Below are 19,787 nucleotides of genomic sequence, written 5' to 3'. Positions count from 1 at the left end.
TAAAAGAAGTGGCCATATTTAAAAAGTCAGTTGCATTAAGATTGGTGGGGTCATCAACATGAATATTAAAATCGCCACAAAGAACAATTCTGTCATAATTTAAAACCAGAGTAGATAAAAATTCAGAAAGTTCTGATAAAAATCCTCCAGGCGGTTTTGGAGGGCGATAAATTATAACAAATATGATAGGTTGCAGCCCTCCAACTTTAAGAGTGAGAACTTCAAAGGAGTTAAATTCATCACAGCGTACTTGATGACATTTAAAATTTTTCCTATACACGCTCACTAGCCCACCACCACGACCACTGACCCTCGGTTGACAAACAATCATATTGAGGCGGACACAGTTCAGCTAGCTGGCTATAGTCATTCATTTGCAACCAGGATTCAATTAAAAACATAAAATCTAGATTTGCAGACAAGATAAAATCATTTAAGATAAAAGTCTTACTTGAAAGTGATCTCACATTGAAGAGAGCCATTTTAAATGAGTTTTTTTCTGGGTGCAGGAGTTGGTGCAGTTGTCCTAATCCTTAAGAGATTACTATGATTGCTGTGTGGGATGTGCACATTTCGGTTTACTGGTCTATGCGTGATGATGACAGGAATAGAAGTCTGTGGAACAGCGCTGGGAGCAGACGGCTTTTCATGCCAGCAGGTGGAGACAGTTGTTTGTGGCAGTGAGGCAGAGATCTGTTCAGTGAACGGTGGTGTGTCCAGGTGTGCTGCATGAATGATTAGTCATTCACGTAAGTCATGTGTGGAGGACCGCACCGCATGCTGTATGTGCGCAGCTAACATTTCTGAGCCCCGTTTGTTTGGGTGAAGTCCGTCTGTCTTAAAAAGAGTTCATTCTTTGCCAGAAAATATTAAAATTATCCACATAAAACACACGGTGAGCCCTGCAGGCGGACTGGAGCCAGTCGTGGAGGCCAAGGAGGATATTTAACCAATAAAGGACACACAGAAAACGTGTTTTCCCATCCTACACTGTTCTGCTTCTGACACACATCGAGGGAGGTAGTTCTATACCACTTTCTCTCTGCTGTTGAGCAGCTGTGTTACACAAACTGAGGGTGAAGTATTTTGATTAAAGGCGCCCTAGCAGTAAAAAAAACAAAAAAACAAAAAGAAAAACACAAACACAAGAGGAGGAGCACAAGAATAAGGATTCGAGAGACACTCTGAGTACTCGCTTGTATCAGCGGGGTCGCACTGCGCTCCACATGTGAAAAGAGAGGCAGACAAGCGCTCCGCAAGTCAACACCAGCCACTCTATGGGTAGTAACCATGGCAACGGCTTCTGTGCACTCCTGCATCCCTGCCGGTACAACTATTTTCTTTATAGTCTATACAAAAACAGTTATAACAACAAATTTAAACAAATATTTCTTGTAGAATCTATTGAAATAGTCAATAACTTAATAAACCAACTACTAACTTTCAACTTAGTTTACTTAGTAAATTTACAAGCGAATTTAGCGGAGTATGCTAATTAGTTCTCTGAGTACGTCTGGTGTTTAGTTAAACTTTGGACTGGCGTCGAAGACTGGTGCTCTAGATGTGTAAATAATTTTTAATGAGTAAGAGAAAGTGAAGGTCATTGCCTCTTTAGGTCCTGGTAACTGTTAAAAGGAAACATTTATACAACTCAGGAAACTCACCAACAGTCAGTATCAGTCTCTCGTCCGCTACTGACACATTGTGCGTCACACAGAAAAGAGACAATTCAATTGTGCGTGAGCAGGACAGTGTCACAGGATTGCACCCACCTGGTCGCTCCACCTCCTTTCCTATCCGCTGGCCTGTCATTGAAAATGATTTAGTAGGCACGTCAATCCTTCCTGTATAAAAAGGCCTTTAAAGTGCTAAGTTTAGTGTTTATACTATAAGCTTTGATCGCTCTGTATTTACCTTCACCATGAAATCCTCAAGGAGTCAAGTGTGAACTCCAGCTTGAGGGGATGTATTACGGAATCTGCCAATTAGCCCCCTAAAGACCTGAATTTCCTTTATGGTACTACTGTGAATAAAACACAGATGCCAGGCACACTAATAAAAGCTTCTGAGGTGTATTTCATGTTATAACTTGCTCAGAGCAGCATTTGTTTTGAGCATGAGTCTGAGTGTAAGAAGTTTAAATCTTTTTTCCAGGATGATTTTCAAAAGTCTACAATATATGCAGGCTACCAATAGGTCAAGTATATCGACACCTGAACAGCAACAGACTGGTTTCAGATTTTCCACTAGATTTTGGTGCATGGCTGCAGGGATTTGCTCCCATTCAGCCACAAAAGCGTCAGTCTGACTGTCAACTACTGATGTTTGGAGATGCGTCTGTGAGGGTTCCTCACAATTATCCAGGTGATATTCATGTCTGGAGAAAGTTAAATCCAAACTGATCGACAGGAGTTGAGATTAAATACAAGCGGTCAAGTCTAACACAAAACAGAATAACCCCTTGAGAACTCCAAACTCCAGTCCTGTACTTTGGATTTAACTCTCTCTAGACGAGGGCTGCCAGCTATTCCAGCAAACAAGATTAATATGCACATAAATAAACTTTATAGCTTTCAAAAGCCCCCTTAAAAGTCAAACTCACACTTCTGCATGAAGATATTACAAATATTAGTGTGAACATGCAAAAACACTGCACTGCTGGAAAATTGAAGAATAAATTATTTGTATTATGTATGAAAAGGGGCTGTGGTTTCCCACTCATGTACATCGAGTAGCGACATTTGACCTTCTCTTGCTCCAGAGGAGCCGCTCACGGTCGGACAACAAAACACTGCAGTTGTACTGAGCAGCTCCCAGGTGTGAGACTGCGAGACTGTATGAATGCAAAGCAGCTCAGTGCAGGAAAAAAAGATGATGCAGGATTAGCAGAAAATCCTGAGTGAAGCTGAGAAAGCAGACCGTTGGAGCTGTGGTTTTGTGTGTGTTCAAATTGAAAAGATGTTCCCTCAATTGGGAAAAAGCTAATTTTTGGGTCAGTGGTAAAGCTTAGGGTTAGGCAAGTAGAAGTCATGGTTAAGGCAAATCTCCAGGAAATTAAAGTAATTCTATTAAATGTCCACATCCCGAGTAAACATGTGTGTGTTACTGACCCAGACTGTACGCCAGGAAGTCCGAGGAGAAGCACTTGGCACCATGGCTCATGGACGTGTCGTTGTGTGTGTTTCCTCCAAACACCAGCATCGTCCCGCTCACTATCACCGCTGTGTGGAGGTATCGGAAGAAGCCGCTGTCTCTCAGAATTACCCTGCACAATCACACATAGAAGTTATACATCTGTTACTTCAGACAGGCAGTGTGGCTGCTAAAATGAGTTTCATCTGTTCTCCTTTTTTGTTAACAGCTGTTTTTCTTTTTTTTTTTCCCCAAAAAGTAATTTCAAATACTGACTTCTTGCATAAATTGCACTTTTTTTTCTCCTTGTTGCTATTTGTAGACTGCAGACTCCGTTTTAATGAGAGTTAAGCTGATGATACACGGGGCAACTTTTTGAGCAATGAAGCTGGGCAATCTTGGGGCAAAGTTGCTCTGTGTATCATCAGCTTTAGTTACTGTTTGACAGTATGATTTGATAATGACCATTTCATTATAAAATGTGACAATGATACAGTGAAGATTTCAGAGAAAGCAGAATGTTTTCATATGATAAACCTTCTGTGTGATGGATTACCTAATTTGAGACTTCATTCATTCTTGCAATGTGAGATTTTGAGCCCAAATTTAGCAGTTTTGCATTAAGAATTTTACAAATTTGACTCATGGTATGGTATTATGGCACATATCTGGGGTGTTGCGTGTTGCAGTGATTCCAAACTTTTCTTGCTTGTGACATCCTAAAATGAAGTGCACTATCAAATTACACTGCACCAAAATTCCTGTTGCATGTGTGTCTGTACGAAATACAGTATTGTCAGTATAAATCTCACCATTTTCTCTTGTCCACGTCGAACTTGTACAGGTCTCCAGCCAGGCCATACTTGTTGGCACTGAAGGCTTTGTAGCCTCCGTGGATGTAGATGGCTCTGGTGCTAGGGTCAAAAACACTGCTGTGGCCGTAGCCGCCCTGGACCAGAGCACCGTCTGTGGACACCATGCTCCAGGTGTTCTTGGCTGGAGGGTCACACAAACATTTTACTGAGCAACATGAAAGCTGCTTCAAGTTTATCACAATTTAATGAAATACCACTAAGAAAGTAAATTGAAACTGCAGTTTAAGAAGGTTAAGAAATGCCTCAGTGTTTTTGTGGAGGACTGGGTTTTTAGTCCCAGCAGGGATGCAGTGGAAGGAATTACAGCTTAACTCAGTTTACAACACATTTTATTAGGAAAACAGAGTTAAGCAAATGTAAATCTTTGTATCATTGTTCCTAAAATGCTTAACAAGTACAAAAGTAGCATCACACCGCCATCAGATTTTATATTGGCTTAGCACACTCAGGACACGATAATAACCAAATCACTTTCATTTGTAAGCAAATAACAGATGCACTCTTGTCCATCGGCCTCAGCGGCAGGTTAATTCATCCCATTTTCTCAGACAGATTGGCTTTTAGAAGACAATGGGACCTCTAAACTAAGTTTGGCTGCCTGCCAACAAAGTTGGTGGATTAGATTAACACACCACCTGAGTCCAAAACTCGTTAACTTCATCTTGGAGGCCAGTATTAATTTCCTGTTAGAAATTGATTTATTTAGATACCAAAATCCAGGCCAAGGTATTAGTTAAAGCACGGGAGCAGCTGCAGTTGGTTGCACTGCTCAGCGACACATGGCAGATGAAAGATTCAAGTGTGAGTTTTTGTTTTTGGACGGTGTCTCTTTAACACTACATGAACCTGCAGCTATCTGCTTGAACCCACAACAGCACCTTCAACTTACCGATGTTGTACTCCTGCACCTGGCTGATGTAACCGTACAGAGGACAGTGTCCAAACAGAACCAGCATGATGGGACTGGCACCCTCCTGGATGGGAGGCACAATATGGGCCGAGTGTCCCACCACGGCATACTGCTCCTTAGCCCGGGGACTCAGGAGGACCCAGGTCTGGTTCTGAATGTGGAAAACCCAAAGCTGGCTGGACACGTTTCCTGTGGAGTCAATCTTTCCTCCATACATGTAGATCTTCCCCTGGAAGAAACAAAGACAAACCACGGCGCAGAATTAGATTACTGGTCATATTTACGGCCCGAAAAGTTAAAATTAAGTTTGTTATACATACATTTAAATACGTTTGTAAATACATTAAAATACCATCCAATAACCACAATCCACCATTGTGTCCCTGAGCAAGACACTTAACCCTTAGTTGTTCCAGAGGCGTGTAACCTCTGACATGTATAGCAATTGTAAGTGGCTTTGGATAAAAGTGTCAGCTAAATGAATAAATGTAAATAATATTTTTTACACATTTGTCTGTCTGTAAAATACCATGCTTTAGTTTGACAACTTTTCTAAAATATTTTTTAGAAATTAATTCAGGCAGAGCTTTTTAAGCGCATTATAAGCTTAAACTGACGACCATTTTTTCCACATAACGCTGACAAATGAACTTCCTATTTCTGTTAGTTCGATGCAACTTTATTTCCTTTATTTGCATGTGTATTTTGTTTCTTCTGCTATTTTTTGGGAAGTTCAGGCACACTGTGTTCAATTAAACTGGTGAATCCTGATGAAAAGCAGGTTAATCGGCTTAAAAGGAAAAGCCTGAACTGTTGAAACACACATGGTTTGTCTACTTGCTGGTCTAACCATCAGTACATAGGATGCTGGTCAAGAACTGGGATACACTTTGGATATCATTGTAATGAAGGTGCCAGGCTTTAGCTCAGTCAATGAGGTACAATTATTAAAAATGAAACACAGCAAAATACACAGGGATTCATCAAGGCATAACAACCTTGCGCACTGATAACTTTCATCTGTCCTTGAGTTTTGAATACCACGTTTATTATTATTCCCTGGACCTTGTTTCCTACAGAACAAGTTTCACCACTAAATAGACCCGACGACAGTCTGGAGGTCAGACAGAATAATGTCTCTTGATATTAAGAGCCTCTCATTTTACTGCCTTGATTTTATACTAAAGTAATGACGAATAAATTACTCATGTAAATTGATAATGTGTGTGCAGTCTCCCTAACTCCTTGAGGTTGGGTACTTGTGGTATTACAAACAGTAGTTGTAGTTCAGATTGTGAGCATCACAACTGATTTGTTCAGTTTTTGGGATTAATTTGAATTTGGTTGATTTTCTATTAATAAATCCTTGAAAAGGTCTTAAAAAGGCACTGAATTCATTCATCTAAAAATAAGGCCTTAATTGGTATTAAAATGTCTTAAATTAATCTTTCAAAAGTCTTAAAAAATGCCTTGCGCATCAACATCACGCAGCTCAGGATAGCAGAACCAATAAAACTCATATTTGTTAGAGCGGAGGACAGATTGTCTGCTAGCTAGTCGTCAGTGTACCCTGGAAGACAGGGGGAAGATGCAGATTCCTAAAAACTTTTGCCATTTAACCAGGATTTGGCAGCATAGCTGAAACGGGTACAAGGCAATGCATACAAGGCTCAGTGTATTTTTTGCAAAATGTTTTTCAAACTCAGCACAATGGGAATCAAGGCAGTGGAATCCCACACGCCGAACGAGAGACCGCAACAGATCTCGGAACAACATTCAGGTTTATGCCTACACAGGTGGTGTCTGAACATAGTGACAAAATCCCAATCGTACAAGTCAAATGAGGGAGGAGGAAACCTATTCTGTGCAATGTTCCAAAAAAGTCATGTTTTATGTTACAAACATTTAGACAAACTAACCCTAAGTAGTTGATGTTCATATTTTTCTTCTCTTCAATTTTAGTTATTGTAAAATTGATTTTTGAAATTTAATTCCGAGAGGCATTAAAATGTCTTCAGCTTAAGGCAAGTTAGATTTAAGACTTAAGGAACCCTCTCTTATCATATCATCTCAGAGAAAAGAGAATTACTGGACTCATGAAAGTCACAGAAACTCCATTCCAGACAGAGGTTTAGTAGTGACAGTAAGGTGTGTGTGTGTTTGAGAGCCTGAACTAGTACATTATCTGCTCTTGCAAGATTTCTATCTGTTATGTATCACCACGGTTTTGATTTCAGATTTGTCTTGCAAGTCCACATTGACTTACAAGACCCATTCATGCACCAGGATGCAATTTGTGCATTACAAAAACTCTGGAGCTCGAATTAGGTACTCTCAAACCACAGAGCAGACAGAGTGCTTCTTCCTCTGAATCCTCCTCGCTCTGATTTATTATTCCATCAGCACCTCCTAACAGTCTTTCTGTCTGAAAAGAAACTGCTTCACCACTTCACTGCAGCATATCAAAACCCAGATATTTATGTATTAGTTCCAGATAAATACACCACTGAAAGCAGAAATACACGGACAGGGAGTACATTATATTTCTGCCAGTGCCTCGATTTAATTTAGATGTCATCTGTTCCTTTATCTACTTTTGGAGGTTTCTTCATATCCCAGAGTTGGCAGAATTTTTTTTTGTAAAATGCACTATAATATTAGTGAAATATACAGTAGTAAGTCATGCTGTGGTACATAAGAGATACCTCGTACCTCATGCAGAGCCAGTGAATGGCCATATCGTGGTGTGACAGTGTTGACGGAGGGGTCAAGGGTCAGCCAGCTCTTGCTACTGAGGTTGTACCTAAAGAAAGAAAACAAAAAGGTGTGACAACCATGACTGAACAGCTTCAAGAAACTCCTCAAGGAATATTTTTATGTATGTGCATTAGTATGTCCTGATCTATTCTATCATTTTTACATATAAAAAACAAAGCCCATGGAGAACATAGTTAGAAATGGGCACCTTACTCATAACTTTACAGACAATGTTGGGCAGTTGCACCTTACAGCAGGTGATGAGGCACTATATGTAGCTTGGAACAGGGATTGAACGCTCTATACAGGTTTACTTGCAGTAGCTCAAACCACATTTATAAAAATTTAAACTTCAAATAGAAAACCAATATAATCTCTTAAACAGGAGTGAGAAAGCACAGCAGCATGCGTGTTTGGCATATTTAAGTTTAAGATTTAATGGTAAATGAATGCGGCGAGTTTATTTTATTGACATTGTACCACATGCACATATCTAACAGTCCAACATTTTGGGAAATTCACTTGCTTTTCTTTTTAATTACTCTTTTTAATCTTGCACTTGACACCTATTTTCCTGATCGCCCTAATTGCCAAATAACCCTTTAGTACTCTGTATAAAACAGGCATGCAAGTTAAAAATATTACAAATTTCACAACAGAGACGCTGTGTTTCAAAAACACATTCCTTGCAGTCTCATAGCAACAGGAGGACTCATGTCTTGCAGCTCTCTTGGATGTGAGCAAGCAGCCAAATGGCTCAAATCAGAGCGTAGATGCTCACAGGGGACAGTACTTACGCTTTGACCATGTGATAGTCGGAGGCGTTGAAGACGTAGCCTCCGATGACCCACATGATGTCCTGGTCAACCACGGCCTTGTGGGAAGCCCTGGCCAACCCAGCTTCAGTGTACTCCTCCCGACTCCAGAAGGAGGAGTTGGCAGGGACTGAGACAGAACAGTCTGGACCTGAAGAGAGACGAAACCCACAATGTCAGGGCTCCACAGGAGATTAAACGATGCAGAAGTGCAGTTAATTCATTTTTTGCACCTATATATATATATCTATCTCTCTATCTCTATCTATCTATATGATAGACATGAACACAGAGGAACATAAAACAGATTGCCTTCAGAGAGACTAAAAATACCAATAAAATGAATCAGCATAAAAGCTCTTGGCTTGTGAAAAAGTGGAGGATTAAACTTTTACAGGCTTCATTAGTTTTGTAGCCACGCAGAGCATATAAATATTGGGGACATCTGCTTTTCATGAATTACCGGTGTAGGTAAAAAAAAAAAAAAAGCAACAAAAAAAAAAAAAACAAACAAACATGATCCATTTTTGATTTTATCTCTTGAATTATGATAGCGAAAGGTGAAAAAAAGGGCAGAGAGGTTAAAGAAACATTTTTAAGTCTTTAGATCACTGAGAGCGATTATGCAGGTGAGGAGTCATTTAGCTCCTGAAGTTTTTGAAATGTTATGTTATTAGCTGTGTAGAGAAAAACTGATGTGTCACAGAAGCTTTACTTGTTGTCTGGAGTGATTAAAGTTTTTGAACATTCTTTCAGGAGACAATAACTATTAAAAGGTTTTACGGATGCAAGTGGCATTACTCTTTTAAACACTGCCTTCCCCTGTTACAGGTCAAGAACAATAACGGCAGCATAAACCGGAATCGCTCCTGAATGAAGGGAAACGATTCAGAGATGTTTTTTGGCAAACAACTACCCAGTTATAAATACAAAGATTGGTTTTGTCCTGTTGATCTTTTGAATCACAGTTTGGGAGCAGTTTGTTGATCTTGTTCATCTACAGTCTGTCCATCCTTCCTGATGAGTGGTGCAGATGAAACCTGCCTGCAATAAAACATTTATCAACCAAGTGGTTCCGTCACTCCATCTTACGACAGAAACAGGATGTCAGCCACTGTGGGAGTTCCTTATTGATCATTATCAAAACAATGCAGAAGTGACCATGTGACAGGAAAGGAAGTGTTGTGATCCTCGGCGACAATCAAGGTCATGTTACCCATTACCCATGTTGTTTTGTTCAGTCGCTGAAACAAAATCCCCAGTGGCTAATATTGTTCAACCTGACTCCAGCATCGCTAAGCAAACAAAATTACCTTTGCACCTTGGTGGCATTTCCATAAATAAAACAAACGCAGCCTTAGCCTCCCTTCAAGAAGTAATCTGTTGAAGGCTACGCATCTGTGAAAGAGAGATTAAATGCAAGGCTGGCTTGGCTAAACAGGCATCTGTCTCTGCTTTGGACTGGTTGGTGAAGATGAAAATGAGTTCATTTGGAAGCTGGCAGCAAAGAGTACACTAAGTGTGCTATTCCTTGGCTAACACACCATGACAGGGTAATAAAGGCTAAAGAAAACACCAGTCTGTTTCTCAACTCCCTCAGCTTTGGTAATTAGATCGGGAGCACACGGAGCTGCTGATATAACTGCAGTTAAATTAAGCCGTTGTCTCTGATTGTGCCGAGTGGTGCAGTGGAGCCGTTTAAGAACCAATAGAGCGGTTACAACGCCCATATGGTCTGATTCAAAAAAGGATACAGTAGTGTCAGGTCATCAACAAAAAAAAAGAAGAAGAAAAAAAGACTCAATATTCATGACTCAACCAAAAAGATGAGGAAGCTGATTCTGCAAACAGTTCATTTCAAGTCCATCAGGTTACAGCAGATGGATGCTGTGGGGGTAGTGGGAGCCTCAATAACAGTGGTGGAGGTTTAAAGCTGAAGAGGCACTGGGTTGAATCACCAGATAAACACGAAAAATCTGGACAGATAGTCAGTAACACTCTTTCCTAAGCATCCAACTGCTTCATTGGAGCTGCTTAGTGTTCAGCTGCACTGGATATTTACTAGATCTTTTTCAAGAGATCCCGCCATAAAATTGTGTTCTTTTATACTGGGATTGGCCTTAACCCTTGAATGGAAACCATCCCTCACTACTGAATGGTGGGGTTGTGTCATCAGGCAGCAGGAAACCAGGCCAAATAATGTATATACTGCTTCATTAAAACCTAAATATAGTTTCTCTGTCTTAATTATATGTTTTTACCCAATTACCCAACCACCATTCTAAAAAGGAGTGGTACACTGGGCACTTTGATATATAACCGAGGTAATCATAATGCTATATAATATGATAATAACAGACAGATAATCATACTGAATTGGTATTTTGTTTGACTTAATTCATTCTATATGAAACTCTGATGTGGGCAGCGATGCAGGGGTCTGGAACCAGGCTAGTTATATATGTTTTGTAGTCTTTTACTGACTGGCTAAAAAAAAACAAAAAAAAAAACAAAAAAAAACAGACAAACGCCTAAGCAGGGTTGCGCAATCAAATCTTCATTTTCTTAACCACTGAAAGCACCATACCTGCTCTATAAAACAGGAATATCAGAAGAAGTCACACTGTATTAAAAGTAAAAAGTGAATCTTGGCAGCTAAATATATGATTTACCTACCCCCTTGGACTAAAGCCACCGTTCATTATTCACATAGCATGTAGACCCAGTGAGAAGCTTATTTAAGTCACTGAGGAGGGTTTAGCATGTGTGAGCCTGCTGTAGCCAATCTGATGACATTGTGTTTATTCAAACCAGCGTAGTTTATGGAACAATGAAGTCGATGGTGATGCAGTGCCAGCCCACCTTGCCATCCGGTCATGCAGACGCAGGTCTTGCCCTCGCAGTGACCTCTTTCAGGGGAGCCACAGTCAGCCAGGCAGACGGGGATGTCACAGGCTTCCCCCTTCCAGTTGGCTAGACACTCACAGTAGACCGAACCATTGGAGCTCTCCACAAGACATTTGCCATGGCCGGAACAGTTGTTGAGACATGTATTCACCCTGGGAGGGAGGAAAGAGGAGGTTATCAATGACTGAGAGAAACAAGGATTCAAATCCTGCCTGAGACATAGTTGTTGAACGGTGTTCCTGATGTTTTATTCTGAGTTACACATGCTTTTATGCGAGCAGCGACTCAGTTGTCTTCAGGCTTAAAGATAAAATATGCAACATTTCCCCTTTAGCACGAAATCAGTAGAAGATGTTGTTATAGGCATTGTCCTCCCTCATCAGCTGGTCAAACTCCTGCCTCATCACTCATCTCAGTGGGCACTGAAACAGCATCGTGCTAGAGGCCGAGGTAACTGGCAGACATAAAATCACCACAGGTACAGAAGAGCAGATGGTAAGCACATCCAATCTGCAGTAAAACTGCACTTCCGACGCTCTCAATATTTGTCAACAGGTCCTTTCTGTTAGCAGCCAATTGACACGTTTTCTACAATCAAACTACCTCTTCTAAGAATCATACCTCAGTCAAATCAAAACGTACAAACATCACATACATACTGCTAGAAACAGAGTTTTTCCAGTAGATTATTTATATATCTCAGAATTTAAACAATTTAAACAGAACAGATGATTGCCTCCCAATCAGCTAATGTTGCCTTCTTTAGTTCTTCTTCAGGGGGCTGCTTCCTCTTGGTGAAATTTAAATGGCAATATTAACACATTTAGTACAACACCACAATGAGAGTGGTTGCACCAAAAGTCCGTATACAATTATGACAAATGTAAATCAGCTCATAGAATGTCCAAACAACATGTTAAGACATGCAGTGACAGTGCCATAAGCTTGCAAATTAAGGGAGTGAAAACTATGCAAAAACAACCTAATAAATTTCCACTGTTATTGTTGGAGTCTCCACCCACCTTGTTACACCTACAGCAAAGATATACAATTAAAAATATCTCTAAATGACATCAGTCTCAGGTAAACAATGAAATTCTTTATATCAAAAGGACAAAGCTTGTATTACTCTATATTTTTCTTATCGTCAACAACTCCCAAGACCAAAACCACCAAAGTGTTAGTCTGGCTCTCACTACTTCAGTATACTGTGTGTCTATGGCTCTCAGCCCCAAGTCCACTGGTTCCTACTGAAGCTGTGAGTCTTAAGAGATGGGTCACAATTATACTGCATAATTTCTTTTTTTTTTTAGAGCTCTGTAATTTCCTAAAATGGTAGGTAAATGGTAGACTGTCACATACACATATATTCATACACTGATGGCAGAGGTTACCATGTAAGGTGCCAACCGCTCATCAGAAATAAAGTGTACACACACACACTTTGGATTCTTAGACAATACTAATCAATTAATTGTTGGTTTTGGTCTTTTAATGGAATCTGTTGACCATATGAATAATATCGAATATTGCCAGACTTATACTTTACTATGGAAAACACTGCAAACTGTGTACAAGTCTAGAAAATGTCCCTAATGTTTTGATAGCAAGAGTAAACACGTCAATGTCAAAAGTTTTGCTTTGGAAACATTATCATCCATCAAACAAGAGAGTGAAGTGAGACGATAGTTTTTTTGCACCTGAAGACAAACATATTTGGGAGAGAGACCGACAAAACAAAGAGCCCTCGTCACTCTTTCATGCTCCTTCAGCAGCCTGATGGTTTGATGTTTCAGCTCCTCCACCTCTCCCAGAAACACCAAAGACTGGGGGCCTGCGGGCACTTTGCTTTCATCCGACTCCGTGTTTCACAGCCCAACTCCAATCTCATCGCTATGGCGACAGTACCAATGAGCTAAGGAAAATCGCAGGGGTCCATTGTGTGCTTTGCAGATGTTTGGAAGAAACAGGCTCCACTCTGGTTTTCAGAATACTTTTCCTTTTTATGTAAGCCGAAGCAACTAGCTGAATGACATGTCTGGCTATTTCTGACTTGTGCAAAGTTTACTTTGATCTATCCGTCGGTGGGTATGGTGTCTTGCACCCAAGTTGTATAAACATGGGATTTAATATGTCGTCTGCGTTTCCAGATCTGTGAGCAAGCACAATATAATGAGATAAAGGGGTTTTGTTGCTGCAACTGAAAAGTTAATGTCAGATACAGACTCATGACATTGACAGCTCACAAGAAAAGAAACCTTGCAGGAAATGCAACACATGGGTGGAGTGAAGCTGATGCTGGGTTTAGAGAGGGGAAAGGTAGTCTTAATGAGGAGAAGAGAGGAGTTCAATCTTGACCTTAAGTGGACCCGCACAATATATAAACAGATTGACAGTAAGGTCAGTAAGGATGGACAGCCACGGCTTTGGACCCACAAATCCATAAATTATGTTATTCTGTCTTTCATGACATTGTGTATTTTCTTTGGCCTCCACACTGCTTCACAATATGAACAGCACTGATGTTATGATTCAGCCCAGCGGCTAGTTGCAACAGATTTACATTTTATGTTTTAAGGTTACCCTTAAAATCCCACACATGTGCTTTTGTAGCATCAGTACCAAAACAGAGTATATCCACAGAGGACCTACAAATGCTACAATAGAGTATCTGTACCAGACTGTAACCTTACAGTGTCATCACTGGCCAGCAACAAAGAAATGAGCCAAGTAAATGTGACTCTACATTGCTTGGTTATAGCTAAAGTAATTATAGTGTATGGAAGCAAAGAAAGGCTGTAACACCACTGCATTTATAGTACTTAAATACTATATTTAAATGCTTCTTTCTAGATGTGTGTGGTTGTATTACCCTCATTGAAATTTCCAGAAGGAATTACTCATTTCTAACACTAAATTTCATGATAAAATTTAAATTCTATAAATTCAGTTCCATTTACATATCTTAAGGATTCAGTGATGATTACATTTCTCAGTTTGGTCTTTCTTGTCCAAAAAGGCCTCAATATTATCCTAATTATTATGGCATGTCTTTTCTTCCATATAGTTTTCATGTCAGCACCCCTCTAAAGCAGGCAGGCACCAAACCCGTTTTGGCTGCAACCAAAACACAAACATACCACAGTGTGCCTGACTGGCAGAAGGTGTGATGATGCAACAAAAAGATACTGCAGCAAATGGACGGCAGCAGCCAGACATGATCCTCTAAGTACTGTCAACCAGCCGTGCCAGCGCACAGACTGAATCATGCAGAAAGTGATAGCTTTCTATGCGTCATCATGTCCCAAGGAAGGGTGTGAAGTGGGCCCTTCACCAAAAAAAAAAAAAAAAAATTCTTAAACAGCCACTAAAACAGATATGATTTGTACTCAGGTTCTCATCTCTGTGAGTTCAGTATCAATATATTTGTCATTTAGTTACTTTTATCCAGCGACACCATCATGAATGCATGTGTTGACCCTGAGAGATGCCTGGTAGCTAAACACTCGGCTGTAGAGGATTATGAGCCATTAGATATGTGGAAGCTGCCATCCCAGCTAAGATTTCAAAATCAAGAAGAGAAGTTCATTTAAGACAACTGGATAATTGATTTTTTTAGTTTTTTTTTTTTTTTTTGGAGTTAACTTTAAGCTTTTTGGAAGATGCTTTCATTATATTCTAAATATGGAACCAGCATGCAATTTCAATCTGAACATTACCTCTGTATTTACTTTGTTTTTTATAAAACAAGAAAATGCAGAAAGTGTTGAAAGAAACCATTTTTATGCTGCGCTTCTCTCACCTGTAGGAAATGTTGAAGCCAGTCAGGTTGTAGGCAGCATCACTGAAGAAGTGTAGTAGGGCGTAGCCGGACTGAGACACCACCTCAGGAACAGTCTCATTCCCATAACGTTCAGGAACAATCAGACCACTGCAATAATAAAAGACAAAAGTGAAACCTAACATATTTTCATACCATTTAAATTGAACTTTACATTTACTCATTTTAGCAGACGCTTTTATCCTGCTACATATGTCAGAAGTTGCACGCCTCTGAAACAACTAGGGTTTATGTGTCTGTGTACGTGAAGGTGTCGCAGTGGGAATCGAACCCTGGTCTCTCATATCAAAGTCATTTGTCTTATCCACTTTTGCATCACCGTGCCATTGCCAGTGTTTAAAAGGTCAGGTTGTTACTGAACACAACAGTCTGTTTAATAATGCTTTGTTAAATCCTTCTCTTCACAGAGTTTTCTACCACGGCAAAACTCTTATTAGTCTCTCAATGGTGAGTTTGAAACATAATTGATAGTTAATTTAATTCACAGGATTTTTAGAGGCTCTCCTGCTCTGATGAGAAGAACAGAAGTGAATACTTAAACATTTTGGATTAATTAGGAAAAGTAGAGGCTGATTTCCCTTCAGGAAACCCAGTCCACACAGAGGCTACCTGAACTCAAACCTACGCAAAAACAAACTTCAGTCAATCCAGTAGACGTACCTGAAAGCAGCAAGAAGGGGGGCGTAAATTGAGTCTCCATCGTACACGTAAAGGTGGTCCCAGCTGCATTCAGTGGCAAAGTGGTTGAAGCGTAATCGGAGTATAGCGTTAGGCCTGGAAAACACGCATGCAGAGGAAGAAGATGAGAACTTCTGTCTGGATTGGTCATTACAAACCAAACCCTTCTAACAGCAATATTAGTAGGAGGGATTTTGATTGGTATAAAAAAATAATAAATAAATACATTTTCTAACTCAGAGTACAAAGACACAGTTGATCCACTTGCAAGTTGGTGCAACAAGCACACTTCCAAAATTATGACTTAACTATTGCGTTCTAGCATTGCAGTAGTTTTTTTAAACATAGTTCCAACTCATCCAACTCTGAGAAACCAGAAAAAAAACAATATAACAAGCTGGGTACACAAACTCAAAATGTTACTACCCATGCAACAGCTAGTTCTATGTGAATATTTGGCATTAACTATTTTCTAAGAAGAGGACCATTTCTAATTTTAAATCAACAGTTTTCTAAAAAAAATTATGTGGAATCCTGACAAACTGTATTTCATTATGTTTGAATATTATGCACCGGTACGTACGGCCATAATGTTATTTTGATAACGGAGTCTCGGAAACTATGGAAATGAGTAGCCTTGCCAACTTTCCTGCTTAGAATTCCAACTTAATTTCAAACAAAACACTCAAACTGCCATTCATGGTCGGACTAACGAGAGCTGCACACAGGTTTTGAAAGTTACTATTTCACTAGCTGAAGAGGCCGAGTGCAAAATACAACACCCACATTCACTACATGAGCAGAATAAATGGGATTTTAAGAACATAAAAAGGCAGATAATTAACTAGGCGATATTGTAAAAACATTCACCACCTACAACAAAACTTCACTAGTATTTGTCTGGTGGCAATTCCCCACCCTGTCTCTATACTTTTATGAAATCATAGAATATCTCATCTATGCAAAGTAGCTGTTAAATGTTATACTAAAAGTTGTCTTGTATAATGTAACAGATACAGTGCAATTGGTATTGCACATTTTACATTGCAAAAGAGTGTTTTTAAGCACAAAGATACAGCAGACAGCAAAACAGGAAAAACATGCTCGTTTAATCAGGTTTTGATTGAATGCATTCATGAGATCCTTAAAAAACGGTCTCGGCTTTAAATTTGGTTAACATTGCAAAATTAAATCATTCAAAAGAGGAGGGAAAAACACAAAGGCCCATTTAGCATTTCTACAATGGAGGGTACAAGATGTACAGGAAATATCTTCAAAATTTTATTTATTATAGGGAAGCGCCGGCTATTCCACCCTCCCCTAGCAGACAAATAAACTGAGAAATGAAAGCAGCCCCTATTTTAGATTAGAAAAGAAGGCTTGTGACTGATTAAATTAAAGAAAATCAAATGTAAGAAGTGTCTGGGGGGATCTCACAAAGATCAGCCATTTCAGTCATTTTATTAAACGTTTAGTCAGTTCATCAAACACACAGACAGCTTGGCTGTATGTCCAAGGCTTATGAAACTCTTTTAAAGTATACTCGTCATTTTAATGCATATAGTGCACGTGCCTTTGCCTTAACCTCCTGTTAAGAATGGGCTGAGGTCTCAAGACAGCATATGAAAGTGCCATTAGTATGTAATAAAAATGCTGGATGACAGTGTGAATGATGATTAGAGAAGCCATCAAGGAACAGGAGGGTCAGAAGTTCAAAACCCTGTAACATCTACACGTCCTGTCCAAGAGAACATTAGTGTGACCTCATGAGCCCCAACCAAGTCACCCACGGCTAATCCCTGTAAATGAGTGTTGGCCAAATGCCTAAAATGCAAATGTAATAAAAGAGTTTATGGTACGGATGAGCTGGCGGCCAAAAGAATAAAGAATCATCGTTCAAAATCGATATTCTGTAGGGTGGTTTTGCTGACTAAAACAATAGAGGAGGAGTATTGAATTTCTTACGGTTACTTTGCCATTCATTTTCATCCATCATCTTCTGGATACTGTAAATTCCTAATGCTGGATGTATCTCAGTGAAGGACTGCAGTACAGAGTGTATATAACAATCATTATGAGCACCGTTGCAATATTGAGTTGCTGCCTCGTTTTTCACAATCCATCTCTTAACTGTCTCAAGGTTTTAGGATTCCTTCCGTAGTCTTTTTTCATAATGGCAGAAGCAAATTTAATGGATGAAATAAAAAAAAATAAATAAAAAAATCGGTTTTATACAGCGTGTCTGACACTGAGACCAGATGTGTAGGGTTTTTGCCCAGGACGATTTAAGCAGATGAGATGTTTGACCACCTCCAAAGATCATTTGAAAAATGGATTCATATTGCTTTTGGATCAACATTTACAACGTGTGCAACACATAAACTGTCTGGAGTATATTGATTAACTTGTCCTATTTCTAGTGCTGTTAAGGAAAAGATTTTCCAAACTCCTTAAGGAATTTGGTCAGTGTCGGACAGCTTCTCAGCTCTTTAAGAAAGTCTTTAAGGAGCAGTATAATTGCAATGTCCTGTTCTAATCTGGTATTTCTCCCCTGGTGTTGGATCTGCATTCTACTTACTGTCCTTCGATCAGCCAGGTGCACTTGGTCTTGTACTTATAGTTCCCTGGACCATCAGTCAGATGACCAGAGGGCCCCGTCAACCTGAAAGAAAGGAAGAGGAGAGAAAAAGAGATTTAAAGGTTACAGAATAAAAAAGGTGCGACTTTTTTTGGTTTATTCTAAAAAAGCTGAGATCCTGGAAACTGCGTCCTCTACTCCCAGTATGGGTGTGATGTGATGCGGCAGGTATGAGGTAAAACAAAGGCTGGCACCACTGAATCTTCCAAAATGCAAGCAACACATTAAAAAGCAGGATGAAAACAAGAAAAGAAAGCCAAATGGTTCCACATGGAATTCATCACTATAACAGGAACATGTTTTTTTACCCATCAAACTGATTAAATCAAATCTTGAAAATGGATTGTTCTAATGAAAAAAAGGATTCTGAAATCGGGTCAGATTACCTAATCCAGTGCTGGTTTTGATCTAGATCAAACCTTCAGTTTGTGTTGTTCAAAACTTTAGTTTGATTGGAATCAAAAAAATCCATATCCCAGCAGAAGGCTGGATTCAGTGTGGATTTTAGGAATAAAATGTCAAAACTTAAACACTTTCCAAATAATACACCATTTTTATCATGTAGGAGCCTATACACACACACACACACACACACACATTTATTTTTTGCACTTGATTTGTTTAAACTTTACAGTGATAAAATAGATAAAGTAGACATTTCCTATAAACCACTCAGTACAGTAAAAGAATAAATAATCCCCCAAACAGCTATCGATATTAAACAAAAATAATGCATTTAATTTAAACTTATCATGGTAAATTAATAAAAAAATAAAAAAAAGGCACAATCAACAGAGGAGAACCATTCAAAAAGTAGTTTGTAACAAGTTCATCCCTTATTGCAGGTCCAGTCAGTCCCTCATTCTGAGATCAGCCTCTTAAAAGCCAAAAGCTGCTCTCTGAACTAGGATGATCTTTATTTTAACTATTGCTCAAAATATCCACAGTGTATCTGTGAATAATGTATATTTGTTCATTTTTCTTGGATTTGTTGTGGGTCAGATGGTCTGACTGTTTAAATAAAATGGAAAGAAATGTTTGTGTTGTTTTATTGTGCATTTTCTGTCTCTTCAAATAAAAAAAAGTGACCCCACACTGGCTGTTCTACCTGTTGGTCTTTATATAATTAACAGCGTTGTGATCTGTAGTCCCATTTAGAGCACTGGAAATCCAGATTTGGTAATCCTTAAAAGTTTGTATCTGGATCAGGGTGATCCAATCCAATGTTGCTTTA

At 39.4% G+C, this 19,787-nt stretch overlaps 1 protein-coding gene across 6 annotated transcripts in view; it reads right to left on the bottom strand.

Annotated features, from left to right (window-relative positions):
* atrn (attractin) overlaps positions 1-19,787 on the bottom strand; it is a 137,492-nt gene that overhangs the window by 108,278 nt on the left and 9,427 nt on the right. For all 6 annotated transcript variants that reach the window (XM_046061961.1, XM_046061962.1, XM_046061964.1 and 3 more), the window contains exons 2-10: positions 18,494-18,577; positions 15,898-16,011; positions 15,199-15,327; positions 11,352-11,548; positions 8,472-8,640; positions 7,630-7,720; positions 4,897-5,146; positions 3,945-4,128; positions 3,111-3,265 (exon numbers count right to left, since the gene is read on the bottom strand). In XM_046061961.1, coding sequence (XP_045917917.1) covers positions 3,111-3,265; positions 3,945-4,128; positions 4,897-5,146; positions 7,630-7,720; positions 8,472-8,640; positions 11,352-11,548; positions 15,199-15,327; positions 15,898-16,011; positions 18,494-18,577 — 1,373 coding nt within the window. The remainder of the gene's footprint in view (positions 1-3,110; positions 3,266-3,944; positions 4,129-4,896; positions 5,147-7,629; positions 7,721-8,471; positions 8,641-11,351; positions 11,549-15,198; positions 15,328-15,897; positions 16,012-18,493; positions 18,578-19,787) is intronic.

The sequence above is a fragment of the Micropterus dolomieu genome, linkage group LG11 (genome assembly GCF_021292245.1).
Source record: "Micropterus dolomieu isolate WLL.071019.BEF.003 ecotype Adirondacks linkage group LG11, ASM2129224v1, whole genome shotgun sequence".
Classification (NCBI taxonomy): Eukaryota; Metazoa; Chordata; class Actinopteri; order Centrarchiformes; family Centrarchidae; genus Micropterus; species Micropterus dolomieu.
The sequence above is the reverse complement of the archived record's forward strand: the minus strand, read 5'-3'. Positions and strand labels throughout refer to the sequence as shown.